General features: G+C 42.8%; 3 protein-coding genes across 7 annotated transcripts in view; 2 read left to right on the top strand and 1 right to left on the bottom strand.

The window, feature by feature from the left end:
* Window positions 1–12,297, bottom strand: part of adgrg4a (adhesion G protein-coupled receptor G4a) — a gene marked incomplete at its 3' end in the record, with an annotated part of 12,647 nt that extends 350 nt beyond the window's left edge. Inside the window, exons 1-29 of the mRNA XM_084469119.1 lie at window positions 12,195–12,297; window positions 11,997–12,073; window positions 11,063–11,701; window positions 10,307–10,404; window positions 10,152–10,210; window positions 9,838–9,895; window positions 9,582–9,619; window positions 9,179–9,327; window positions 8,955–9,011; window positions 8,783–8,821; window positions 8,540–8,605; window positions 8,054–8,139; window positions 7,901–7,968; window positions 7,779–7,812; window positions 7,563–7,585; window positions 6,901–7,043; window positions 6,510–6,639; window positions 5,637–5,740; window positions 4,577–4,805; window positions 4,288–4,453; window positions 3,930–4,076; window positions 3,391–3,528; window positions 3,244–3,289; window positions 2,721–2,824; window positions 2,510–2,631; window positions 1,841–2,109; window positions 1,457–1,553; window positions 780–1,066; window positions 270–371 (exon numbers count right to left, since the gene is read on the bottom strand). Coding sequence (XP_084325245.1) covers window positions 270–371; window positions 780–1,066; window positions 1,457–1,553; window positions 1,841–2,109; window positions 2,510–2,631; window positions 2,721–2,824; window positions 3,244–3,289; window positions 3,391–3,528; window positions 3,930–4,076; window positions 4,288–4,453; window positions 4,577–4,805; window positions 5,637–5,740; window positions 6,510–6,639; window positions 6,901–7,043; window positions 7,563–7,585; window positions 7,779–7,812; window positions 7,901–7,968; window positions 8,054–8,139; window positions 8,540–8,605; window positions 8,783–8,821; window positions 8,955–9,011; window positions 9,179–9,327; window positions 9,582–9,619; window positions 9,838–9,895; window positions 10,152–10,210; window positions 10,307–10,404; window positions 11,063–11,701; window positions 11,997–12,066 — 3,568 coding nt within the window. The 5' untranslated portion in view covers window positions 12,067–12,073; window positions 12,195–12,297. The remainder of the gene's footprint in view (window positions 1–269; window positions 372–779; window positions 1,067–1,456; window positions 1,554–1,840; window positions 2,110–2,509; window positions 2,632–2,720; window positions 2,825–3,243; window positions 3,290–3,390; window positions 3,529–3,929; window positions 4,077–4,287; window positions 4,454–4,576; window positions 4,806–5,636; window positions 5,741–6,509; window positions 6,640–6,900; window positions 7,044–7,562; window positions 7,586–7,778; window positions 7,813–7,900; window positions 7,969–8,053; window positions 8,140–8,539; window positions 8,606–8,782; window positions 8,822–8,954; window positions 9,012–9,178; window positions 9,328–9,581; window positions 9,620–9,837; window positions 9,896–10,151; window positions 10,211–10,306; window positions 10,405–11,062; window positions 11,702–11,996; window positions 12,074–12,194) is intronic.
* A 1,905-nt stretch (window positions 12,298–14,202) lies between these two features.
* Window positions 14,203–18,034, top strand: LOC311344775 (uncharacterized protein; the record flags this gene model as incomplete). The annotated part of the gene is made up of 6 exons (XM_084469118.1): window positions 14,203–14,241; window positions 14,368–14,481; window positions 15,025–15,203; window positions 16,548–16,692; window positions 17,204–17,243; window positions 17,763–18,034. 6 exons carry the CDS (start codon window positions 14,203–14,205, stop codon window positions 18,032–18,034), a joined length of 789 nt encoding a protein of 262 aa, XP_084325244.1.
* Window positions 18,035–19,317: 1,283 nt separating this feature from the next.
* The window catches only part of map7d3 (MAP7 domain containing 3), a 31,603-nt gene continuing 29,451 nt past the window's right edge, over window positions 19,318–21,469 (top strand). For all 5 annotated transcript variants that reach the window (XM_084469536.1, XM_084469535.1, XM_084469534.1 and 2 more), the window contains exon 1: window positions 19,318–19,407. In XM_084469536.1, the coding sequence (XP_084325662.1) occupies window positions 19,362–19,407 (46 nt within the window). In that variant the 5' untranslated portion in view covers window positions 19,318–19,361. The remainder of the gene's footprint in view (window positions 19,408–21,469) is intronic.

Below are 21,469 nucleotides of genomic sequence, written 5' to 3'. Positions count from 1 at the left end.
GGTCTGAAACTGTATAAAAAACCATGTCAACTTGTAATCAGGACTCACTCTGCTAGAGAGGAGTCTAATGTATGCATGCATTAAACCTAGAACATTTTACTTTCCAATGTATTGTGTGCTTTATTGCAGTGGGAATCTCATCTGGCCTAGACGCAATCTCTGTTAAAGGGGAATTGCCACGACAACGCGCATGCACACACACACACGCACGCACGCACACACGCACACACACACACGCACGCACACACACACACAGCCAACCCAAGTACCTGAGAAGTCATTGGGCTTGAATCGGTCAAAGGTCAAATGTATTCTCCACTGTTTCCTCACAATCTCCTTCATCAGACAGTGGAACACAAAGATGAAGAAGCCTAGAAACACAATGAGAAATAAATTGGTGATTCATATTATTAAAATCTGAGATTTGTGTTCTAGATACTTTATGTCCGTTTATGTCGTTTTTTTTTTACATTATTTATCGAGTAGTCCTATTTTTCTAGATGCTAAACATGAGAAATGTGCCCATTTGTATTTTTAAATATCTTAACAGTAAAACAATAAAAACGAAAACGTGACTATATATTGTAAACACATGTACTTGTTGAGGTCGTCTTTGTTATCGAACTCAATGCTAAACACATAAAACTGACTCTATAGGTCAAGAAATAATACCACCATCCATCACCTACCTCACCAAACAGGAACACAAAGTGTTACTCTACCACAGAACAACAACAACAACAACAACGGTAAAACGCATATGCAGCATGTCTCCTCACCCTGCAGACTGTTGAGGATACAGAACAGGTAGAGCATCACCATCCTGAGCGGCCCCACGGCGAAGAAGGCCGAGAGCCAGGTGAGGCCCAGCAGGAAGGTGAGGCTGGCCGCCGCGCGCAGGTCCTGCATGGAGCCGCCCGTGGCCGGCTTCCCCAGTGGCTTGTTGGTGCGCATGCGTCTGATCTGGATCAGCACCACCACGAACACACTGGTGTTGCCCAGCAGGATCAGCAGGATGAAGCCCGCCACCGTCACGTAGAAGTGCACGTCGCTCTGGATCCAGCAGCTGAACGGGAGAAGGAGGAGGTGAGGTGGGGGAGGGGGGGGGTGTGTGGGGATGGAGGAGGAGGAGGTGAAAGTAGAGGTAGGGGAGGTGGAGGAGGTGGAGGGGTAGGAGGAACAGGAGGTAGAGGTGGAAGTGGAGGGGGTGGAGGAGGAGATGGAAGAAGAAGAGGAGGAGCAGGAGGTAGAGGTGGTGGAGGAAGATGAGGAGGAGCAGGAGGTGGAACAGGAGTAGAGGTGGAAGTAGAGGGGGTGGAGGTGGAGGTAACAAGTTAGATCATTTTCAGGTTTATTTATAGCGCATTAACCTTGTTTTTATTGCATTTTTTTTGTGTATTATCTTCTTGTAAATCAGCGAGACCTTGAGGTTATGTTGTACACGGTAGATTCTTACAATGGTTCAGACGTTTCATCTGCCGCTGCAGTTATATTGCTGCCATAGGCGTCTACATCAGTGGCCAGCACCACTCCTACTATGATCAGGGGAACACCTGCAGAGGCAAGAAACAACTTTTATTAGGCTTCTTTATGCTGTTGTATAGGGCTGTGGATTCCTAACTAAAATATACATACATATATCAAATAGGAATAGTACAATCCATCCTTTCCTCCTCAACACATCATCAGTTCTAATTCAAACAAACAAAAGACAATATCCACAACGGACGTTCGGAAAAATGAATCAATGTTGGAAAAGCGACGTCGCAAACAACCAAGAGCAAAAAGAGACCAGCTCATAAAGCGCCCTGGTTCCACCCTAAAGTCTCACGGTCCTTACCCCAGCCCACCACGCACAACTTGAGGATGTAGGACCGCACGTACGCGTTGAAGACCTTGATGAGGGCAAAGTACATGTGCAACGCCTCCAGCCCCATCCAGGTGAAGGAGGCCAGCAGGAAGTAGTGCATGAGCGCGGCGGTCAGGATGCACAGGCCGTAGCTGGGGAAGGACGACAGCCAGGTGTTGGCCAGGTACAGCAGGTTCAGGGCCAGCAGGGCGGCCGACAGGTTGATCAGGATCTTGGACGGGTAATCCCGACGCAGTTTCCTATAGGGGGAGGGAGAGAGAGAGAGAGAGAGACATAGAGAGAGAGAGAGAGAGAGAGAGAGAGAGAGAGAGAGAGAGAGACATGCATGAGAGAGTGGCATAGGTCTTCATCTTGATCTTTATTTTATACTTCTTACATGCACGATGTGGTTGTTGCGTTGTACTTGTTTGACGTCCGTGGCACATGTTTCAAATGTACGCTGGTCCAAGACGGACAAGAACGAAAGAATGCAAAAAATAAATGGAGATAAAGAGACGAGCAATGAGAGAAAGAAGTAAATACAGAAAGAAAGAAGTAAAGAAAGAAAGTAATTAAGGGGGTATTCACAGTGATTGAAGTGGATCATATGCATAGCACTCCAGTGTTGCTTGTGAGGAGTGAGCAGTGCAATGGACTCACCCAAAGGCCAAGTAAGTCATCAGGGTGATGCCCAGGAAGACGGAGGATATACCACAACCCAGATACGAAATCACCGTCAGAATCTCACGGTCTTTCTCACCCATGTGGTCCCTGGATATGTCCTGGAAGAGTACAAAAATAGTATCACCTTGAATTCAAATAATAACACCTTGCATAGCAGTCTTCTCATGCTACCATTTTTGTGACTCACCAAAAGCACAGCAAAGCTTGTGAGGTGATCGCAGAAACAGCTTGTCTCATTAACAGATATAACGCGGGTCTCACAACCCTGGCTGTTCCAACCACCTTGACCATCTACACGTACACACACACACACAGTGGCAGAATTAGAACAAACAAATGCTTTTACACATTTACCAAATGTGATTTAACTGCTGAAACCAGCTTCAAAGTACATATTAGCATTGAACAAATGAACAAAAACACAAAACACTTTTTTACTTATTTGTATATCATCAATACTAGCACACAACTATACTTAAAGGTGCTGTACGTAAGATTTAAGAGCTGTCATTTTTGTCAAATTATTTAAAAATGCCATTCCCATAGTATAGTATAAGGCCATTGAAAGCAGAGAGGGTGCATTTTTTGTGGCCGTTTATGTTCAAATCCTACTCTCTTCTGCTCTTTTTTTACTCCTTCTCTTCAAAACACTCAAATCTGACAGACAGTACCTCTAAGCAAATCAAGCTTAAAGCGAGAGAGAAACGCACCATTATCACCAAAGTCCCAGAAAACGCACATCACCGTCTCATGTTCCTGTTTGGACAAACGACCAAGAGAATGGTGGACGTTCGATTTAAAAACACAAAACCCAAACGCTGATGAGCCCATTGACGAGAGAGCTTGCCGCCTATCACCTGCATGGGTCTGCTGTTGCTGAGGGTCACCGCTACACGCTGTTGGAGGTGGCTGACTGTTCTGTTGTTGATGCTGGCCGATATGACATAGCTGTTGAGAGTCCAGTTACCCTCTGCTTCGATGGAAATGTCTGTGTCCTTTGGGAAATAATGAAATGATTTAATTTGACTTATAAATAAAAGGTGAAATGAAATGGTGCGTATGTAATACTTTCAAGTGTTCAACTAAAAAGGGAGAAGGAAAGAAGAAAAGACAGAAAGGAAAGAATGGAAGAATGGAAAGGAAGGAAAACAAGAAAAAATGTGCTGCCATTATAAACCTTCTCAATCTAAATTTTAACTCTGTTGGAGTGTATCGCTGCGTGCTTCTGTGTGTGAGTGTGTGTGTGCTCATGTGTGCTTGTGTATGTGTGTGTGTGTGTGTGTGTGTGTGTGTGTGTGTGTGTGTGTGTATGTGTGTGTGTGTGTGTGTGTGTGTGTGTGTGCGTGCATTCGTGTGCGTGCGTGTGTGTGGAGTGCCTGCGTGCGTTTGCATTTACATTGAAGAGGTCTTGAACTCCATAGAACTGGAACTGAATTCTGGTTTTGTTTCCGTCCGCCAGGAGTTGATTTTGGAGCTCAGCTGGCAGGGTGATAGACGCAACCGTGCCTGGGACTGCTTCAGCAAAGCTCTCGTTGACCATAAGCTATCAGAAACAAGAAGAGTGGACAATCCAAGTGGGTGTCACAATCCAACAGTGTACCGGTTTCATTTGCAATTTCTGATGAATTACATGTAATGTCACCACATTGCTAGGCTCAAATGAGTCTTTAATTTACTTCACAAAATTCACAAAACAGATTCTTGGATTCTCGTGTGTGCATGGGTATAATTAGTGTGCCTCTAGAGTAACTCACCTCTGGGATCATACCAGGGGCATAAGAAGAGACGCGGAACGTGATGCCTCTGAAGTTCTTTGACTGCACGTTGTTCATGGACACAGCGAGCGCAGGGGTGGCTACGTTAAATAAATCCTCAGAGAACACTGTCATGTCCCCGATTCTCTCAGTGAGATTCAGCACCCTTCAATGACAGATTTGTTTTCATATCAGTATCATATTTATGTATTTCATCATCAATATATAACTATAAATAATAACGATCTAAAACATGATCTAACAAAACCCTAATCCAATGTTTCCTTACATGCTAGACACTGGAGCCATGTCACTCCTGGAGATCAGAATATTTGAGATCATACAGAAGATGTCGTAGCAGAGCCTGTCCGTGACCACGCTGACGTCCACCACATCGTCCAGCTTTTTCACCACGGTCACCATGTCTGAAGCGCTGAGCTCTCCGTCGCTAACGCTGCCCAAGCCCAGCTCCACGTCCAGCAGGTCCTGAATGATCTGCACCACGTCAGCAGCGTTCTCTGCGATCCAAAGAGACAGGGGTCACCACTTGATCAAATGTGCATTTATACTAAAGTACCGACGGAAGAGGATTAGGGCCACGCGTGATTATATTTTTTGATTACCGAGTTTAAAGTCAGAATTCTGAGAATAAAGTCAGAATTCTAAGATGAAAGTCAGAATTCTGAGATTAAAGTCAGAATTAGTTGGGTTGGCTACCTGTAAGGAACCTAGGTCAGTGAGAGTTACTCATTTCTGACTTTATTCTCAGAATTTTGTGTCAAAAGGAATTCCCCTGTGGCCCTAATCCTCTTCCGTAAGTAACTGATCGAGCTAGCAAGTTCTTTTTTTCTTTCATTCCTGCTTTGCTCAGGCTAGAAACTTAAAGAGGAACTGGCACTATCTGCTATTTTCCAATATAAGAAAGTGCTGCTTAATATGTGTGACGTCACAGATATTATAGTAAGCGTGACGGTTCCCCTTTAAGTGTTGGTTTTTTGGGATTTTAAAGTCAGAAATGTATTTAAAAAGGTCTGAGAAAAGAGAGAAAATAGTATTAATATAAAACATATCTGTTACTATGCTGAAGTATCAGTTACATTTGTAGCCTGTTTCATACTTCTTCCGCAAAATTCAAATGCAAAGGAGAAGGAAGAGAACTGGTGCGGATATTCCCAGGTAGGCTACCTACTTTTACACTTTTACAGGTCACATGCAAGTGGAAACATGGGTGCAGAATAGCATTCTGTGACCGACGAAAGGCAGGGGTAGAGTTCCGTGCAGCAGTGCTGATGCAGCAGTATGAACTGGCCTTGGTTTCCTAGTTAACATGTGTGTCTGTGCGCTCCTACCTGCAGTGACGGTGAAGTTGTCCAGGTCAGATATGATCATGAAGGACTCGCATTGAGTCATATCGGGATCCTCCCATCTGGTCGTGTCAGAGTTATCTAATTTACTGGAGACACCAGTAGGAAAGAGGAAGATATCAGACAGGGTAATAAAGGGTGTTAAGAATACAGTAAAGATACAATAAGGGTACTGCTATAACCATGAATCCGCTTTTAGGGTAATGGCTTTTTACAAATAAGAATAGTCTACATTAAAACTGTCTCTGTGACTCTCTGTAATAGCAGTCAAGAGCCCTATTTACCTACCGTTTAGCCAAGATAAGAACACCAGACCCAATAAACATCAGCCCATCAGGTGTTTCATTATCCAATCATAAAACTGATAGCCCTTATTCCTCAGTTGTTGTGCCTTGAGAAATATTAATATCATAAGCGGTGGCTTATGATGCATAGGCGACTGGAACCCTTCATTACATTAATATTACCCGAGGAGGAAATTGATTTCGATTTTGATCAATGTTTTATTTCTCTGATCATAGCCGGCTGGCATGCTATGATCAATCCTAGCTTGTCAGGGTTTGTATGCAGACAGCAGATAGGCAGAGGATTATAACATTATAACAATTACAACTGTTGCTATGGAAACAGATTGTCTTATATTAGCGCTCAGCACACAGATGACAGGAACCGTTGAACGCGGCGCCAAACAAACAAAACATTGAGTTTGTTTGAATATCTCTTACATGATTTTGCCACCAGAATATTCCAGCCTTACATGGCTAAAGACTAAGAAAAGGTTTATATTCAACAATGTTCACATTCATGGTCATAACACAAATACAATTCTAACGGCGAGTGGGGTCATAATTATCTCACCAAAACCGGAAGGCTCTCCCGTCGCTAGGCTTCTGACATATCATGATTTGCTGTTTCTCAGGCAACGTCTCAGACCACATATACACCCCGTAGATGGTCTTCAGAGTTTCTTCTGGACAGCTCTTTAGCACTGAGGGACAGACATAGCGACATCATGACAACCCAAAGGCTTTTTCCATTGTTTGAAGCAGGGTAGTTTCCATTGTTTTTTTCCATTGTTTGAAGCACAGCTGTAAAACCAAAACCAGCTCCCAAGCCCCAAAACCAGCAGTCCACCTGAAGACATCCATGTGCAAGATGCCCAACACTTACCTGCTCCTCTATGACATGTACATGTCAAAGGTTTCAGAAGAGTTAATCCCTCTGAAAATAGTTTGGGATCATGTCTTACCGATGTTCTGTACCTTCAGCTGTGTTGTTTTAATGGAAAGAGTATCGTTTCTGTACACTTGATTCAGGGAGTTGACTATGAGGTTTTCCAGCACTGTGATATTCCCCTGTAGATTTCCCTGAACATGGAAGGTGCAGTTATATCTGTCGATGACATTCTTGGTTAGTGACCACAGGTTGTTCATATATATATATATATATATATATATATCTATATATATATATATATATATATATATATATATAGATAGATATATAGGTAGATATATATAGATAAATATATAGATATAGATATATATTCTAAGTTCTGACGTAGTATATATAGATATGTACATCTATATATACGAGGTCAGAACTTTAAAGGTGCCATGACATGCCACCAGGTGTGGTGTGATTCGCAGTTACAAGCCGTTTTGGAACTCTACCCCTTATGACTTCACAAGGGCAGAAAGTGGGCGTGTCCACCTAGATGTGTGCTGGATAGATCAGTCTATCAGCCTACCCAGTGGACTGTAGCAAACGTTGCTCATCTATCCGTCACACATCTCGGTGGACATGCACACCTGTGATGTCTTAAGGGACTGATTTCCAAAACGGCTTGTAACGGCTAAACACACGACACCAGGTGGCATGTCATTGACCGGGATAAGGTTCGCTACCTACCCTTGGTTTAGCCTGTGGGGGATCTGAAGAATAAAGAAAAATACAAGCACACAAAAACAATCAGTTTTCAGATACTCTTGCAAAGAATGAATAAATGATTAATAATTATAATTTTTCCGTATGCTTTATCTTTTGATATCCTAGGGAAGTCCACTGAAACCTTACATATTGCCAATGTACATGTGATGTGATTTAGAAATCCCGCTCAGCACTCACATGTTGTACATGTTGTACATGTTGTTCCACGTTCCTAGAGATCAGGGAGCAAAATAAAGGCACTTTGAGTGCATTGGTTTGATGCATGGTATGGCAGATATGAGACCTGCTTTGACACCAACCTGATATGATTTCTTATTATCCAGAAGTTCAGCATATTCATCCCTACCGACGCCAGGCGTTCTTTCAGCTGGGATCGAAATGGGGTTGGGGGGGGTTAATATTTAATGATAAACTAGTTTCTACTTGCTAAGAACATGCTTTCAATATCTTACCCAGCACTCGATAACAGTTGTTGGATTGGTAGGGTTGCCATTAAATGCCAAGGTCAGGTTTACTCTGAAGAACGATTCCACTATGCCTGTTGAAAATATATTATACGTATCATAAGGTAGAGTACAGTGAATATTTGTGCCCTTAACCTTCTCTTGAAAGACCTGGATCTGAATTAACTGTAGGTCACTTAATGAGTGAATAGTTAACTGAATAGTTAACAATTCTAAGCAAACCAGCATACCATCCACTGAAACCACCCAAGACACACACACACACACACACACACACACACACACACACACACACGCACACGCACACGCACACGTACACACACATGCACAAACACACACACACACACACACACACACACACACACACACACACACACACACACACACACACACACACACATACACTAACACACAGACACACACACACACACACACACACACACACACACACTAAGGGGAATGTCATGTACTCACCAACAGTGTTGTGCGTCACTTTGGTTGTTGTAGGACTGGAAGGAGATCTCTGAGTTGAATTTGTAGCTGTGGGTTGAATGAAAATGATTACTGGTTGCTGAAAATACAATTTAAGAAGAAAAGAAAAAGAGGTTGAAAACATAAAACATGCCATAGTTTAATTCTGTACATGTGTGAGTCTAATACAGTATGTATTAAACTATTTCATGAACATATGTTGCATGGTTATGTTTGTGGTTTTACCTTCTGTGGATGCTGGGAAGCTGAGGGTTGTGTCAGTCGCTGTTAGATTTGATCAAAGAGGATCGTTCGAAAACAAGAGAGTTTTAGTGAGTGTTGCAGATAGTTTGTTGCCAAGATGAACCACCTTATGAATGACTCAAAGGTAATGGTATGTTGAAAGCCGTTGGCTGACCTGGTCTGGGTGATTCTGAGACTATAGGTGGTGGCTTAGTCATTGTGTAAAACGGCTCTGAAAAATAATTGTGTACATTCATGTTTAAGAAATGAAATGATGTGCACTTGCGTTCTGATCCATAGTGTGAATGTGTATGTATGTGTGTGTGTGTGTGTGTGTGTGTGTGTGTGTGTGTGTGTACTTTGTATGTATTCAGCATTTGTTATGCGTTATATACCCACCGGCTGGTTGTATGCTGAGCTTATGGATATCTGTCATCAGGGTGAGGGATTCATAGGAGAACTTTGCTTCCAGTTTATTCATGATGTAAGCCTGCACCCACTCAACACTCTTCTTGGGACTAATACTCACATACACCTTAGAGAAGAAGCTATAGAAGCACAGCAGGAATGTGAAGGAACATGGTTGAGATGGGAACTAATAACTAGTAAGCTACAATTGGGAAACATATTCATCAAATACTGTTTGATCAGAATATAGAAAAAATACATATGGATAATAGAAATTAATGAAAAAGACTGAACATGAATACAACATGCATGATTTGCACGACAATGTCCATATTTTCATATTATCACATCCAAGGATATACATTTTGCTAAGAATGTGACGTTTCTATCTTACCAGAAATCAAAGGTGAAGTTCCCAAGTCCTTTTAATTTCTGGGTTGGAAGAAAATAATACTTTGTTTTGGTTTTGTAACTTTTGAGCATAAATTTAGAGTGCAGCCTTGAACTTCAAATGTTACTTTTTTTTTTGCATGATCGTTTGAGGGGGTATCCAAACTATTCCCAGTGTTAGAACCCTCCTTCACCATGGGTTCTGATATACAGCTGTCTTTCCCTTAGAAATTCAACCGTGCCTCTTCATTATGATTTACCTTAGGGCGTTGTATGTATAGAGCAGCAGCAGAGTTATTGCCTGCAAGGCAACGTCGGCTGTATGGGAACACAAATAACAAGAGATTAGATACAGTGACTCATCCCAGTCCACCTGTTATTTGTAGATAAGAACCACGACATCACAGACAAAGAACATCCTCTTATTGGCCGGAAGCGTAAATGAGCACAAGCGCATGCATGTGTGTAAACAAACAAACAAACAAACAAAAGCGCTAGATAAAATCACGATTTTAACTCAAGAAATGTCTCCAGGTGACAACCCTTTTTAGACTTTAGATTGGAGTTCACTTACCTTGGAGAGAGCACTGACACGTTCTGGACAGAAATGTCCTGTGAGAAAATGCTTTCCATCTAAAGAATAATATAAATGATAATAAATCATTCAGAAATGAAGTTTCAGCCTATAACTGCAGGCCTTCAAGGAAGCCATGTACAGGGTCTCCATACCCAGTGACTTGTGATCGATTCCAGTCTGCTGTTGGTTGTATCAGATGCGTTGGAGTGTTTCACATAAGCGCACATTTTAATTTTGAAGCTCGACCACTCTGAAAAAATGGTAGGAAAGAAAGTAAATGCTCAAACAGCAAGTTGGCAATTTTTAGATATATCTGCACATCCATTGTTCCTGGAGAAATGAAGCGTTGTTTACTTTACTCGGTCACATATATCACAATGGGGCTGTGACATTTGACTTCAACCTCTTTCCCCTGTAGTTCCTCAATCCAAAAGTGACCTCATGCCTTCCTCTACAGCCAACCACTTTAGCAAAGCAAAGTCAATGCTCCTATTTTCAGAAATCTTTTATTTGATATAACAAAGCAATGGTAAAGGTGCTGTCAGTAAGATTTAGGAACTATTGTTTCACCGTCATTTGTTAGAAATGGCATAGCAATCTCTCAGCTAATACTCAATGAAATGCTCTGTGAGAATATCTGTGTCCAAAAGAGCATCTGCCTCCATATGAAACAATTTAGAGTTGAGACCGTTCCCAGCCTCAATCAGCACATGTCTTCCCTGAGTGGTGCAGAAACCAACCATGTGTGAAATGCAAAACTTTCTCAATTTTCAGAATCTTGCTCTCTCATGCGCTCGCCTGCTCTCTCTCTTTTTTCCAACTCTTGAACGTTATCCACAGCAGCTTTCATACGGAGGACAACACAATGGCACGATAAGGGAAAAACGACGCAGCGACACGACACTCACCACACTGCAGGCTGGCGTCCGCTTTGGGAGGACAGCTGGTGGGTAACTGGTGGTTCCAGTGTCTGGCGTCCCAGCTCACCACGTCTCCCTCCAAGCAGCCCAGAGGCTTCATCTCGTCAGCTCGCCATTCTCTGGCCCACATCCTGAACAGCCCGATGTACCCCATGAGGGTCTTCCCGTCCTCCCGCTGCACCGTCCCGTTCTCGTCCACCGAGTGAGGCACGCCCAGGGTCAGGGTGCCGTTGGGGGCCAGGCGCCCCGACGCCGGGGAGTCTACGCCCGCGTCCAGACGCTCGGCCCCGTTGACGTAGAGTCGAAGGCGCCGGCTCGTCGCGGACCAGGTCAAACACACGGCGTGCCAGTTGTTCAACGGCAGCGATTCGTTCAGGGGCCATTTGCCTCCAAACAGCACGGCCGTGATCTGACTCTTGTCTCCCTCCAGGCCCAGCTGGACCGCGGGGTTCCCGGGGGCTTTGTAGGCGAAGGCGGTCCATTCGGTGCCCAGGCTGAGGCGCAGGAGAACGCACACACTCAGCTCCTCCAGCGCAGGCACGGACAATGATGGGTCCAGCTGCCACATGCACGGCCTGGCCTGGAACTCAGCCTTCTTACCCCACAGACTGGGGTTCCCATGAATGGCTTAACACACACACACACACACACACACACACACACACACACACACACACACACACACACACACACACACAGAGGAGTGAAGTAAATTATGTTAAAATTAGGCAAAACAGTGGATAGTCTATCAGTGGACTGGAGACGGTAAGGTCCAAAACTATAACTTTACTGGAAATTGTTTTTGACTCATCCTCATCATGATATCAGAAACAGTGCATTTGAAACCATACTACAGAATGAAATACTTTGAAAGTTGTGTTTCTGTAGTGTCAGATGATATTAAGAGCTTCAAAATGCATACTTGAACCCTGAAGATAAATAGAAGACTGCAACCACAGCCAAAGCATTACGATGGGTGGACTTCTGGCCATGGCCAGTCTGGAATGCACATCACAAAATAACATTTAGCATAAACACGGCGAAAGAGTTGTTTTATCCAAACAAGCTTCCTTAAGGAGTCCCTCAGTTCTGTTATACGATCAAATCCATATCTACTCACCAGTGTGATTCCTCTTGATCTGACTGAATCTGTAAAAAATAATAATCTTTAGCAAGTAAGCAAATCACTGTTAGGGAAAAAACATCTGTCTTCTCCTCAGTCGGTTCCTTTCTCCAGAAACAGACCATCACACCCTCTCCTTTTGTACCTTGAGTTACTCATTAATCACTGGTAATAAACGCTGCTGATATAGCCCATAATGGTTCAACTCTGCCTCCAGTCATATACATGTCATTTAAGAAAGTAAATACCTTCAATATGAATATATTTCTAAGGCAATATGAACCGTTGTCTTTGTATCATTACATTAAACTCTTGGGCGTGTGCTGGCATCCTGTTAGCCAAGTTCCTATTTCTCATAGTTTGATTTAGGGCATTGCCTAAAAAAGGAAGTATTGAGTTATTGTGTTTTTCAGTGTTGTGCGTCCTTGTAACATGCACACATTGCTATAGATAAGCACACACATTTCCAACTTATCTACTCCACTGAAATGCTTTGCATTTGCAACAGGACAAGAAACATTGAAGTTACATATATATAAGTATCTATCTGAATCTTTGAGGGCAGCTCCTGACTCTCTCTATATCTCTCCCTGATCAGGGTTTGGTCTTGGCTTAGGTATGGGGACCTCTCTATTTTCTTTTTGCTCTATACCTGTGTATTTGTGTGCATATGAATGCTTACATATCTAAGAAGACTATATATATATATATATATATATATATATATATATATATATATATATATATTTCAAATCCTTTTTTTTAAATCAAATCTACTGATAACTGTCCAAACAAAGGTAATTTGCATCTCTGATGATAAATGACTAAAACGTTGCTGTTCCTCATTCTGTGGTTTCGTGCTGCTACTCAGAGGCTGCTACTCAGTGGTGCTGGGAACATACCAACACATCTATTAACACTTGTATCCAAAGCAAATGATTTATAATGCTTTTCCTGTAGATACAGGTCATCAATGAGCATGTATGGGTTAGGTAGCTTGCTCAAGAATGCCTACAAGTAGACTTTGGACATTAGGGTTTAACCCCAGAACCTACTGGGAGTCACACACCCTGTATTTTCTCTCTCTCACACACACACACACACACACACACACACACACACACACACACACACACACACACACACACACACACACACACACACACACGCACGCACGCACGCACACGCACGCACGCACGCACGCACACACACACACACACACACACACACACACTCCCACACACAAACACACTATGGATAAACAGGAGAAAGAGAGGCACAGATGCAGGGAGTACCATCATCTACACTAGGTATTTACAAGGAACTCATTCATAGACCGCATTCCTCAGTGGCTTTCACTCCCTCTTCGCCCAGCGATTCAAACTCAGGGGGCTGTCCGCAGGGAACAGGAGAAGGCCAGGTGGGAGCTGGCTCCGTGCAGAACCCCCCACCTGCGTCACAGAGCTCAGTGACGTAGCAGGTCCCAGGGCTATGGGGATTCCCTGGAAGCCCTTCCCATCGCATCATGTGGATGCACTTGAGGGAGCGGATTGTGTCTGCATCGGGCAGCACTCAGCACTCAGGACTCTGGACTCAGGACTCAGGACTCAGGACTCTGGACTCAGGACTCAGGAAGAAGGACTCAGGAAGAAGGACTTGAAACTACAAAAATCTGTCAAAAGTCAAAAGTCTAAAATTGCACCATTGTGATTTGACAAAAAAAAACCTCTGACTGATTTGGATGGGTGTTTTGAAACAAGGTAAGATCGCCAAGTGAATATCACGTATTGCAGCGTTAGAAATCCCGTGCCATAGACATTGGGACTGAAGGAAGATCGCCTTTTAAATTCCGTTGTGACGTTGCATGCAAGAAGAGTCTTCTTATCACGTCATCAATGCAGAGGATGAATCAGCTTTTAAACATGCCTTTCTAATTCCAAAGGCATATGATGGACCGATCTGGATTATGATATCTGTGGAAAATATTCTAGAATAAAGACCACCCATGGAGAGGGGTGTCTACGCTGCTGCTCTGTTCATCACGGTGGGTCTCTATCGTGACGTTTTAACGAACATTAAAGTCTGCAGCATCCCGCCGTGTTTACCTGCTTCTTGGGCCTGTGTTTGGGTGCACAGTCGCATGAACATCCCTGCATGTGTGCCTCCATAGATATGCTTGTCGCTGGGCCGGTCGGAGCACAGCTGTGATCAAACACAGTTCCTCCACCCTAACGGCACCTGTGCTGCCTGTCCTGTGTGTGGTCCAGGGCAACAGCTGTCAGAGGTATGGCTGTATGGGGTTATAGGTTCTGCCTTTACACTGAGATAGATAGTTAGTTATAGTTAGTAAGTAAGGAGGTTAGGTAGTTAGTTAGTCAGGTATTAGCTAGTGAGTTAGTTAGTTAGTTAGTTATTCAGGTATTAGTTAGTAAGTTGTTAGTTAGTTAGTTAGTTAGTTAGTTAATAAATTGTTTGCTGGTGAGTTAGTAAGACTATTAGTTGTTAATTAGTAACTTAGTTAGTCATTTATTTGTAAGTTATAGTCATTAGTTAGGGAGCAAGTTAGTTAGTTAGTTTCTTTGTTTCTTTGTTTGTTTGATTGTTTGTTTCTTTACAGTTTCTTTGTTTGTTGCTTTACAGTTTATTTATGCACTTCTCGAATTGATTCGAAGAAACAAACGCCTACCACCTACTTAATATTACTATCTAATCTATGTATCTACAAAGGACCTTGCCACGACGACCATAGCAGTGGCCAACATAGTATGCCTGTCTGCTTACCTATACTCATCATGTCTTTTTTCTATTCGTTCTTCTCTGGTGCCAGGACTGTGGGTTTGGAGATGGGGGCACGGGGCTCTGTGTTGTGTGTGGGAGGGGATACTTCAGTGTGGACGCGGGGGTGGCTCCGTGTATCCGCTGCACCCAGTGCATTCTGCTGAACCGCCAGCAGAGGGCGACGTGCAACGCCTTCAGCAACGCCCAGTGTGGACACTGCCTTCCCGGGTTAGTGGGCTCTATCCAAACTGATGTAGGCCTATGTGGGAAAGGCTAAATCAAGATAAAACGATGTAACGTTACATGTGTAATGTTTTTGAGTCTAATAATGCCTGAATGTGCTTATTGTGCAGGCACTATGAGCTCAGGAGTATGAGGGGGGAGGTTGAACCTTCCTGTGTCCCCTGTAATAACCTTGCCATCCATACAAGTTGTTTGCGTTTAAAACGTCAAGACTCTAAAGCACAAGGTAACAGTCAGAAATGACAGACAAAGATACTTTGATACCATTTTAAAAAACCTTTATTTGGAGGTTTCTGATTCTTATGTTGAGGTAGCCTAAATAACTGTTTCCCTTTAAAATAGCAGATATTGCAGTTACCGTCTCTGGAGGAAATTATAAGAAATATACAGTTACAAGTGAGTAGCCTAAAGATAGCCAAAACACATTTTCTCCCAAACTGTGTCTTAAAATATTGACATGAGTTTGAATAATTGTCAATTGTCAAGAGACACAATCCAGAACAGTTTCCATGGTTCTAGTTGGCTCGGCAACAGCTGCTTCAACGTTCCTGATTATCCTCATGCTTTGGACATTCCTACTGGCAGTTGAGCGATTAAGTAAGGCACAAAAAAACAACAACACGTATTCTCTGTGTTTTTCATCTTATGTTTTGTACAATCCACTAAGGGGTAGGCCATTATTTGTTTTTTTATCCTCAGAACAGGAGCACAATTACTGTCTGGGGCCTGATGGCCTGCTCTCTGGACCAGGTCTGGTAACACTAGTTCCCCAGACCTCTGCTGCAGTCCCTGCCGGCCCCAAACACCCTGCGGCCAGACAACCACCAGAGCCCCACGCACAGCCGACGGCTCCTCCTCTCCCGCCTCGTCTTCCCCCTCCTCCTTCTCCTCCTCCTCCTCCTCCTCCTCCCAGGTGTCTTGAGTCACACTGATGTGTTGTATGAATAGCTTGACCTCAACACAAGTCACCTGTAGTACACTTGTACTCTTGTATTACACACAAACTCTAATTGATTCGTCATCAGTATTTAGCCTTTCGTGGGACACATGTTACTACACTGTTGTATTACAATATTTACAACGGTTCATCAATCAATCAATCCTTTATTTAACCAGGTAAGAAAATTAATTGAGATTAAAAATCTCTTTTACAAGAATGACCTGGCCAAGAATATATATAATATATATATATAATATTTACAATTGTAACACATTGGTATCCTTATATTATATGTATTAGAATATTATACCAATACAATATAATATTATATTCATTATACTCATTCATAAAACATGAATTAACCAACAATATATTCTGTCCCTAACCAGCGAACTGAGGCTATCGAGCAAGGAGAATGAGGTGCCCCCTGCTTCTATTGTCATCAACGTCACCACTAATATCAAGCCCCCTGGTCAGTCAGAGAGTGGTCTGTGTGGAGAAACAGGACGTGACAGCAGATACTCCACACAGCAGGTGACGTCAATCAATCGATCAATCGATCACATCAATCTGCATTTAAACAGCAATTTATCCTATATGTATAATATGAGTTAAAAAATGTGCCTTTGTTCAACATGAATGCTGAATTAACACACCAGTGTTTAAAGTGGACATTATTAAAATGTGAAATTTTATGAGCATAAGTAAAAGGTTTTCTCTATGTCAACTCTCTAAGTTGTGAGGTTAAGCACTAATTTCCCTAACCATAAAGAAGCCAGTAGATATTTTAGCTTAGATTTGGGACTCCCTCCCATCTTCAATATTTGATTGATTTTTGATTAAAAACCTATAGTGTATTCCCTCACTTATCAGTACTATAACTACTCATCATACTCGTAAAAGTAATTTGCTTTCATTAGAGTTAGAAATGTGCAGAGTGCGGTTGTAAGTTAGTTTCCTCTGTTGGAGGAGCATATTTGATCAGATGTATCACGTGACTGCGGCACGTCCCTAAGAGGCTGCTTCTTCCCTGTCTAAATATTAGATGGAGCAACACCTGCAGACAATATGGGACACAGCTCAAGGTAAATCTGTCTTCATGTCTGAGCACGTTCAGGTCATGTCAACGAATAACAAGTTACACCCTTTTGGATTCAAGATCATATCTCGGCAACGGAACTTACAACAGGTGGAAAAGTGCAATGGCTTATTTTAGCCAGACCCCAGTTCACGGGTGACGGTGTAAAAAGTAAAATGAAGCATAAAAAACGATTACACGACTCATGAAACACTAAACCTTGGCTGCCAGGGCCATCTGGATACATATCCCTCATTCCTCTCCTTTAAATTACACCTTTTTATGAACACTTACAATGTGTCACTGTTTAAGTCTGTATTATTCATATTTCATGGGACTTTATATTCATTCAAATCAGTTTAACTATAAATGTCATAATATTATTTTGTCTTTGAATCCTTGGAAAAGTGCTACACGAATGTAGGCCTACTTTTACTCTGGTCAGTGAATGGGTTTGTTAAAGAAAATCAACTCTAAAATCGACTCTTTCCATTGATCGTGTCCGTGTGTCCTGCTACTCTTATAGGACAGAGCATCGACTTGCTGGACTACGACGCGGTCCAGGACCTGTCCCTGCTGCTGGGCTCGGCAGACCATCGGGGCAGTGGCTTGCGGAGGCTCGCTCGTTCCCTGGGAGTCGCCCCTCAAATCCTGGCCCACCTCCATAGCTTCCCAGACCTTTTCCACTACCTCCGTACCTCCACTTATATACTGCTGCCCCAGCTGGCCCAGGCCGCAGCACTGCTACCCTGCCCAGGGGTCGTTGCTAGGATACACCAGGCCGTAATGAATAAGTGAATAGTGCAACAACCAAAATAGTTTACAAAAGAAAGGGTTGTTATTCATTCATTCATTCATTTATTCATTGTGGTATCAATAAAATAATCGGTTTAGTGGTTAAATGGTTTAAAAGTAAAAAATGTTGATGTCTGTTTAAAGTGTAAATAATATAATTTAAAACAATATGTCTTTACCGTTGAGAGCTATGTAAATATAATGGTTCATAATAAAGGTCTATGTTGCTCTTTATTTAATGCGTACAGTGAAAAAATGCGTGACGACCATAAAGCTGAACACTGTGTCACCCCATGTCTATGGATTTTAAATGAGGTAGTTCAGACACATTCGATTTAAAATGCATAGATGGGGATATTTTAGGGGTCATATACTTCCCCCATTCAAATTCCCATTGAAATATTGATCATTGCATTAGGTAAGCATTAAATAAGACACTGTTCTGTGAAATTGAGGCCATTGTGTAACCAAACCCCTTGGTGTGACGTTACTCCTTCCTGTTTACCATGTAAAATAAATGAGGCCCTCTGGCTAAAGCATGTGAGGCAGACTTGAACAGACGATGTTGTGTTCAGGAAAGGAGACAGAACATAGAGCTCTGGGAAAAAAAGAGCCTCCTTTCTGCTGAAACGTCACATATCAATATATTTTGCCTTGATCATTCCCAATTCACCTCAACAGATTCTTCCGACGACTTCGACACGGTGAGCAACTTATATTTTCAGAACCGGGACCCATACTTGGACTATAACCCCACAAAAGGTGACATTCAACCAGATATATTGATTCATTTTGTAGCAGTTTTCTTTCTTTCCACTGCACCGTTAAACGTCACAAGTTGCGAACATTAGGTAGGTAGGATTTAAAATGAATTATATTGTGCTGCATTGTACATTTTTGTATGTTCCTAATATATGTATTTTTCCATATTGTATTCCACAGTTCATTTGAACTTTCAAATGCAATTGACCTTTATTAAAATGGGATATATGAGAGAATATTATTTGTATGTTAAAACACATTACATTTAACTGCAACGATAACAAATATGTTAATCGGTTTATTTTCCTTCAATTATGCTTATTTTAATGTTATCATCTGTGCGTGTTTATTTTTTACAATATACACCCTACACCCAATAGGCCCTACACACAATTATTAGCAGTTCACATTATAGCCTGCATCGAGCCGCGGATACGCTAGGAGGCGCTATTGGTCCGAATTTCATGGTCCACGTCCCCGTGCCCTACCGGCGGCTATGTGTTGCGCGCCTCGGCTTCAGAAAAAGAGAGAGAGAGAGAGAGAGAGAGAGAAGGGAAACTTCACAGAAATGGCGGAGAGTGCGACGTCTCTCAAAGGCTTGCGAGCCCAAATGGGTAAGAAACACGTCGGCCGTCTTGATGATGAATGCATCGATCGCTGCTCACCCTGGTGTATTAGTGTGTGGTGTTTTGTCGGCGACTGCCGCTCCTCGCTTGTTTACGTGTTGGTGTTTTCCTCACGCGGTTAGCATACTTGGCTAGCTTGCTGCCCGGCTATTTGCTGACAATGGATGTGCTTGGAAGTCTGCAACTAGTTTCCCCCCCCCCCCTCTTGTCTATCTAGCTCAGCGATCATGCGACTTATGTATCCCCAGTGAAAGGCTTACTCTTGCACCGGCGTATGTAGTGGAAACGAATGAAATATCAACGTATCCTAAACTTTTTTATGTGTGTGTCTGAAGTGGCTTGTTTAGGAGCTCTGTGGGCTGCGACACTTGTGCTTGTATTGCCCACCAAACAAGGGGTTGACATATCGCTGCTTGGTGTTTTTGAAGGTCTGTTTTGTGGCGCGATTGGTGAACAGGATGTATGCACTTCTTGGGTAGTTAGTTAGCAACGTCGACGACACCTTTTTTGGAGAGCCCTGAACGAAGATGATGATGATGATGACACATTATGGGCTGATCAATGGATCTACTCGGAGCCCCTGGTGATCGCCCCTGGTTGACCACAACGAGGCTTCCCCTCAGTGTGCTTGCTGACCCATCCTTTGTGATGGGTCACATACAAAGATCTCCTGTCAAACAGCATCTCAATAATGTACAGCTACAGCCTCGCCCCCGCCCACCACCCAAGTATAGGTTTATGCTGTTGTTGTTTTCTTCATTACTTTACTATTTACTTTGCAATTTACCGTTTATATCATGTCATCGAACCATCAGGTTTCCAGACAGTTCATTACCGCAGCGCAGTCGAGAAAAGTAAAAACCGTTCGACTTCCTGAACCCCGGTCCTGGGTCTCCTCTATGTTGTTCTTTAGGCCACTGTTGTCATGAGTTAACGGTATCGTTAAGCTTTTTATTTGGTTGACATATGGCACGGCCCTGTCCCTCTCGGCAGTGAAGCCCCACAACAATGTCTGACCTGGTTTGTTGAGTTCTTAGACGTTGTGTCATTAAAGCAAACCGCCATTATATGACATGGCTGCAAAAGGTGCAGGGCAATCGGCCATCAGCTGGGATGTGTGTCTGGGAAGTTGTCGCAATAGCAATATGTTTATATATAGCGATAAGTCATTATGAATTAGAGATTTATTGTGTGATTTTTCACTTTGTGAATTAGTAATTGATTAAATTAACCTTATTTAGTGGTAGCAGCCAAATGTAATTTCTAAGCCCTTCGTTCATTTTTAAGCTGGCCCCATTCCTGGTTCTTGGCACAGATGTTTACTGTGTGTCTGTATTAGAGTTTGAATGCCTACTTTGTTTTGACTCAAGCTGCAGTCGGGGCTCACTGTTTGTTGCGAGGGTGTTTTAGGGAGTTCTCTGCATACTCGAGTCGTTTGTGGACTGGCTCCCTTTTTGGTGGTTGTTCTGAGCTAAAACGTTGCCAAAATTCGCTTGTCACTTCATCCTGTATGATGTGTGCATTCTTTCAGTTGACAGACATGTCTTTGATTTAATGCGGCTCTGTGGAAAAAAAAGTGTTTGTCGGATGATTGTAGAAGGAAAAAACGGTTGAGATCTATCCAGGTGTCGAGTAATGAATGAGCGTGTGTGACTCTGTTGTATGACAAGCCCTCTCTTCAGAGGTTTCCTTCCACTACTGTGTGTCATGGCACAGACAGTATACGGGTCATCATGAATAACTGAACGTTGCCAGGGAGCCGACCTGTGTGTAATAAGTGCGGGTCACCTCTACACGTATGTGAACCAGGAGACCATGTACCGTCTAATTATGAATGGAACATCAGACAACTTGGAGACTCGCTGCAAGGCCACCGCCTTCTTGCGTTTTTTTTTTTTTTTTTTTTTCTGTTTGGCTCGACTGACCGCTCCTACAGAATGTAAAACATGAGAAATATTTCTGAACCGGGTTAAGTTTGACCAAAGGGGGAAACGGACCAGCCTTGATTTCTTGGCGTAATTTCTCAACATTATATAAACTCTCAACAGAA

Source organism: Micromesistius poutassou (genome assembly GCF_964030765.1).
Source record: "Micromesistius poutassou genome assembly, chromosome: 6".
NCBI classification, from domain to species: domain Eukaryota; kingdom Metazoa; phylum Chordata; class Actinopteri; order Gadiformes; family Gadidae; genus Micromesistius; species Micromesistius poutassou.
Note: the sequence above shows the minus strand (reverse complement) of the source record. Positions and strands in the feature narration are given on the sequence as shown.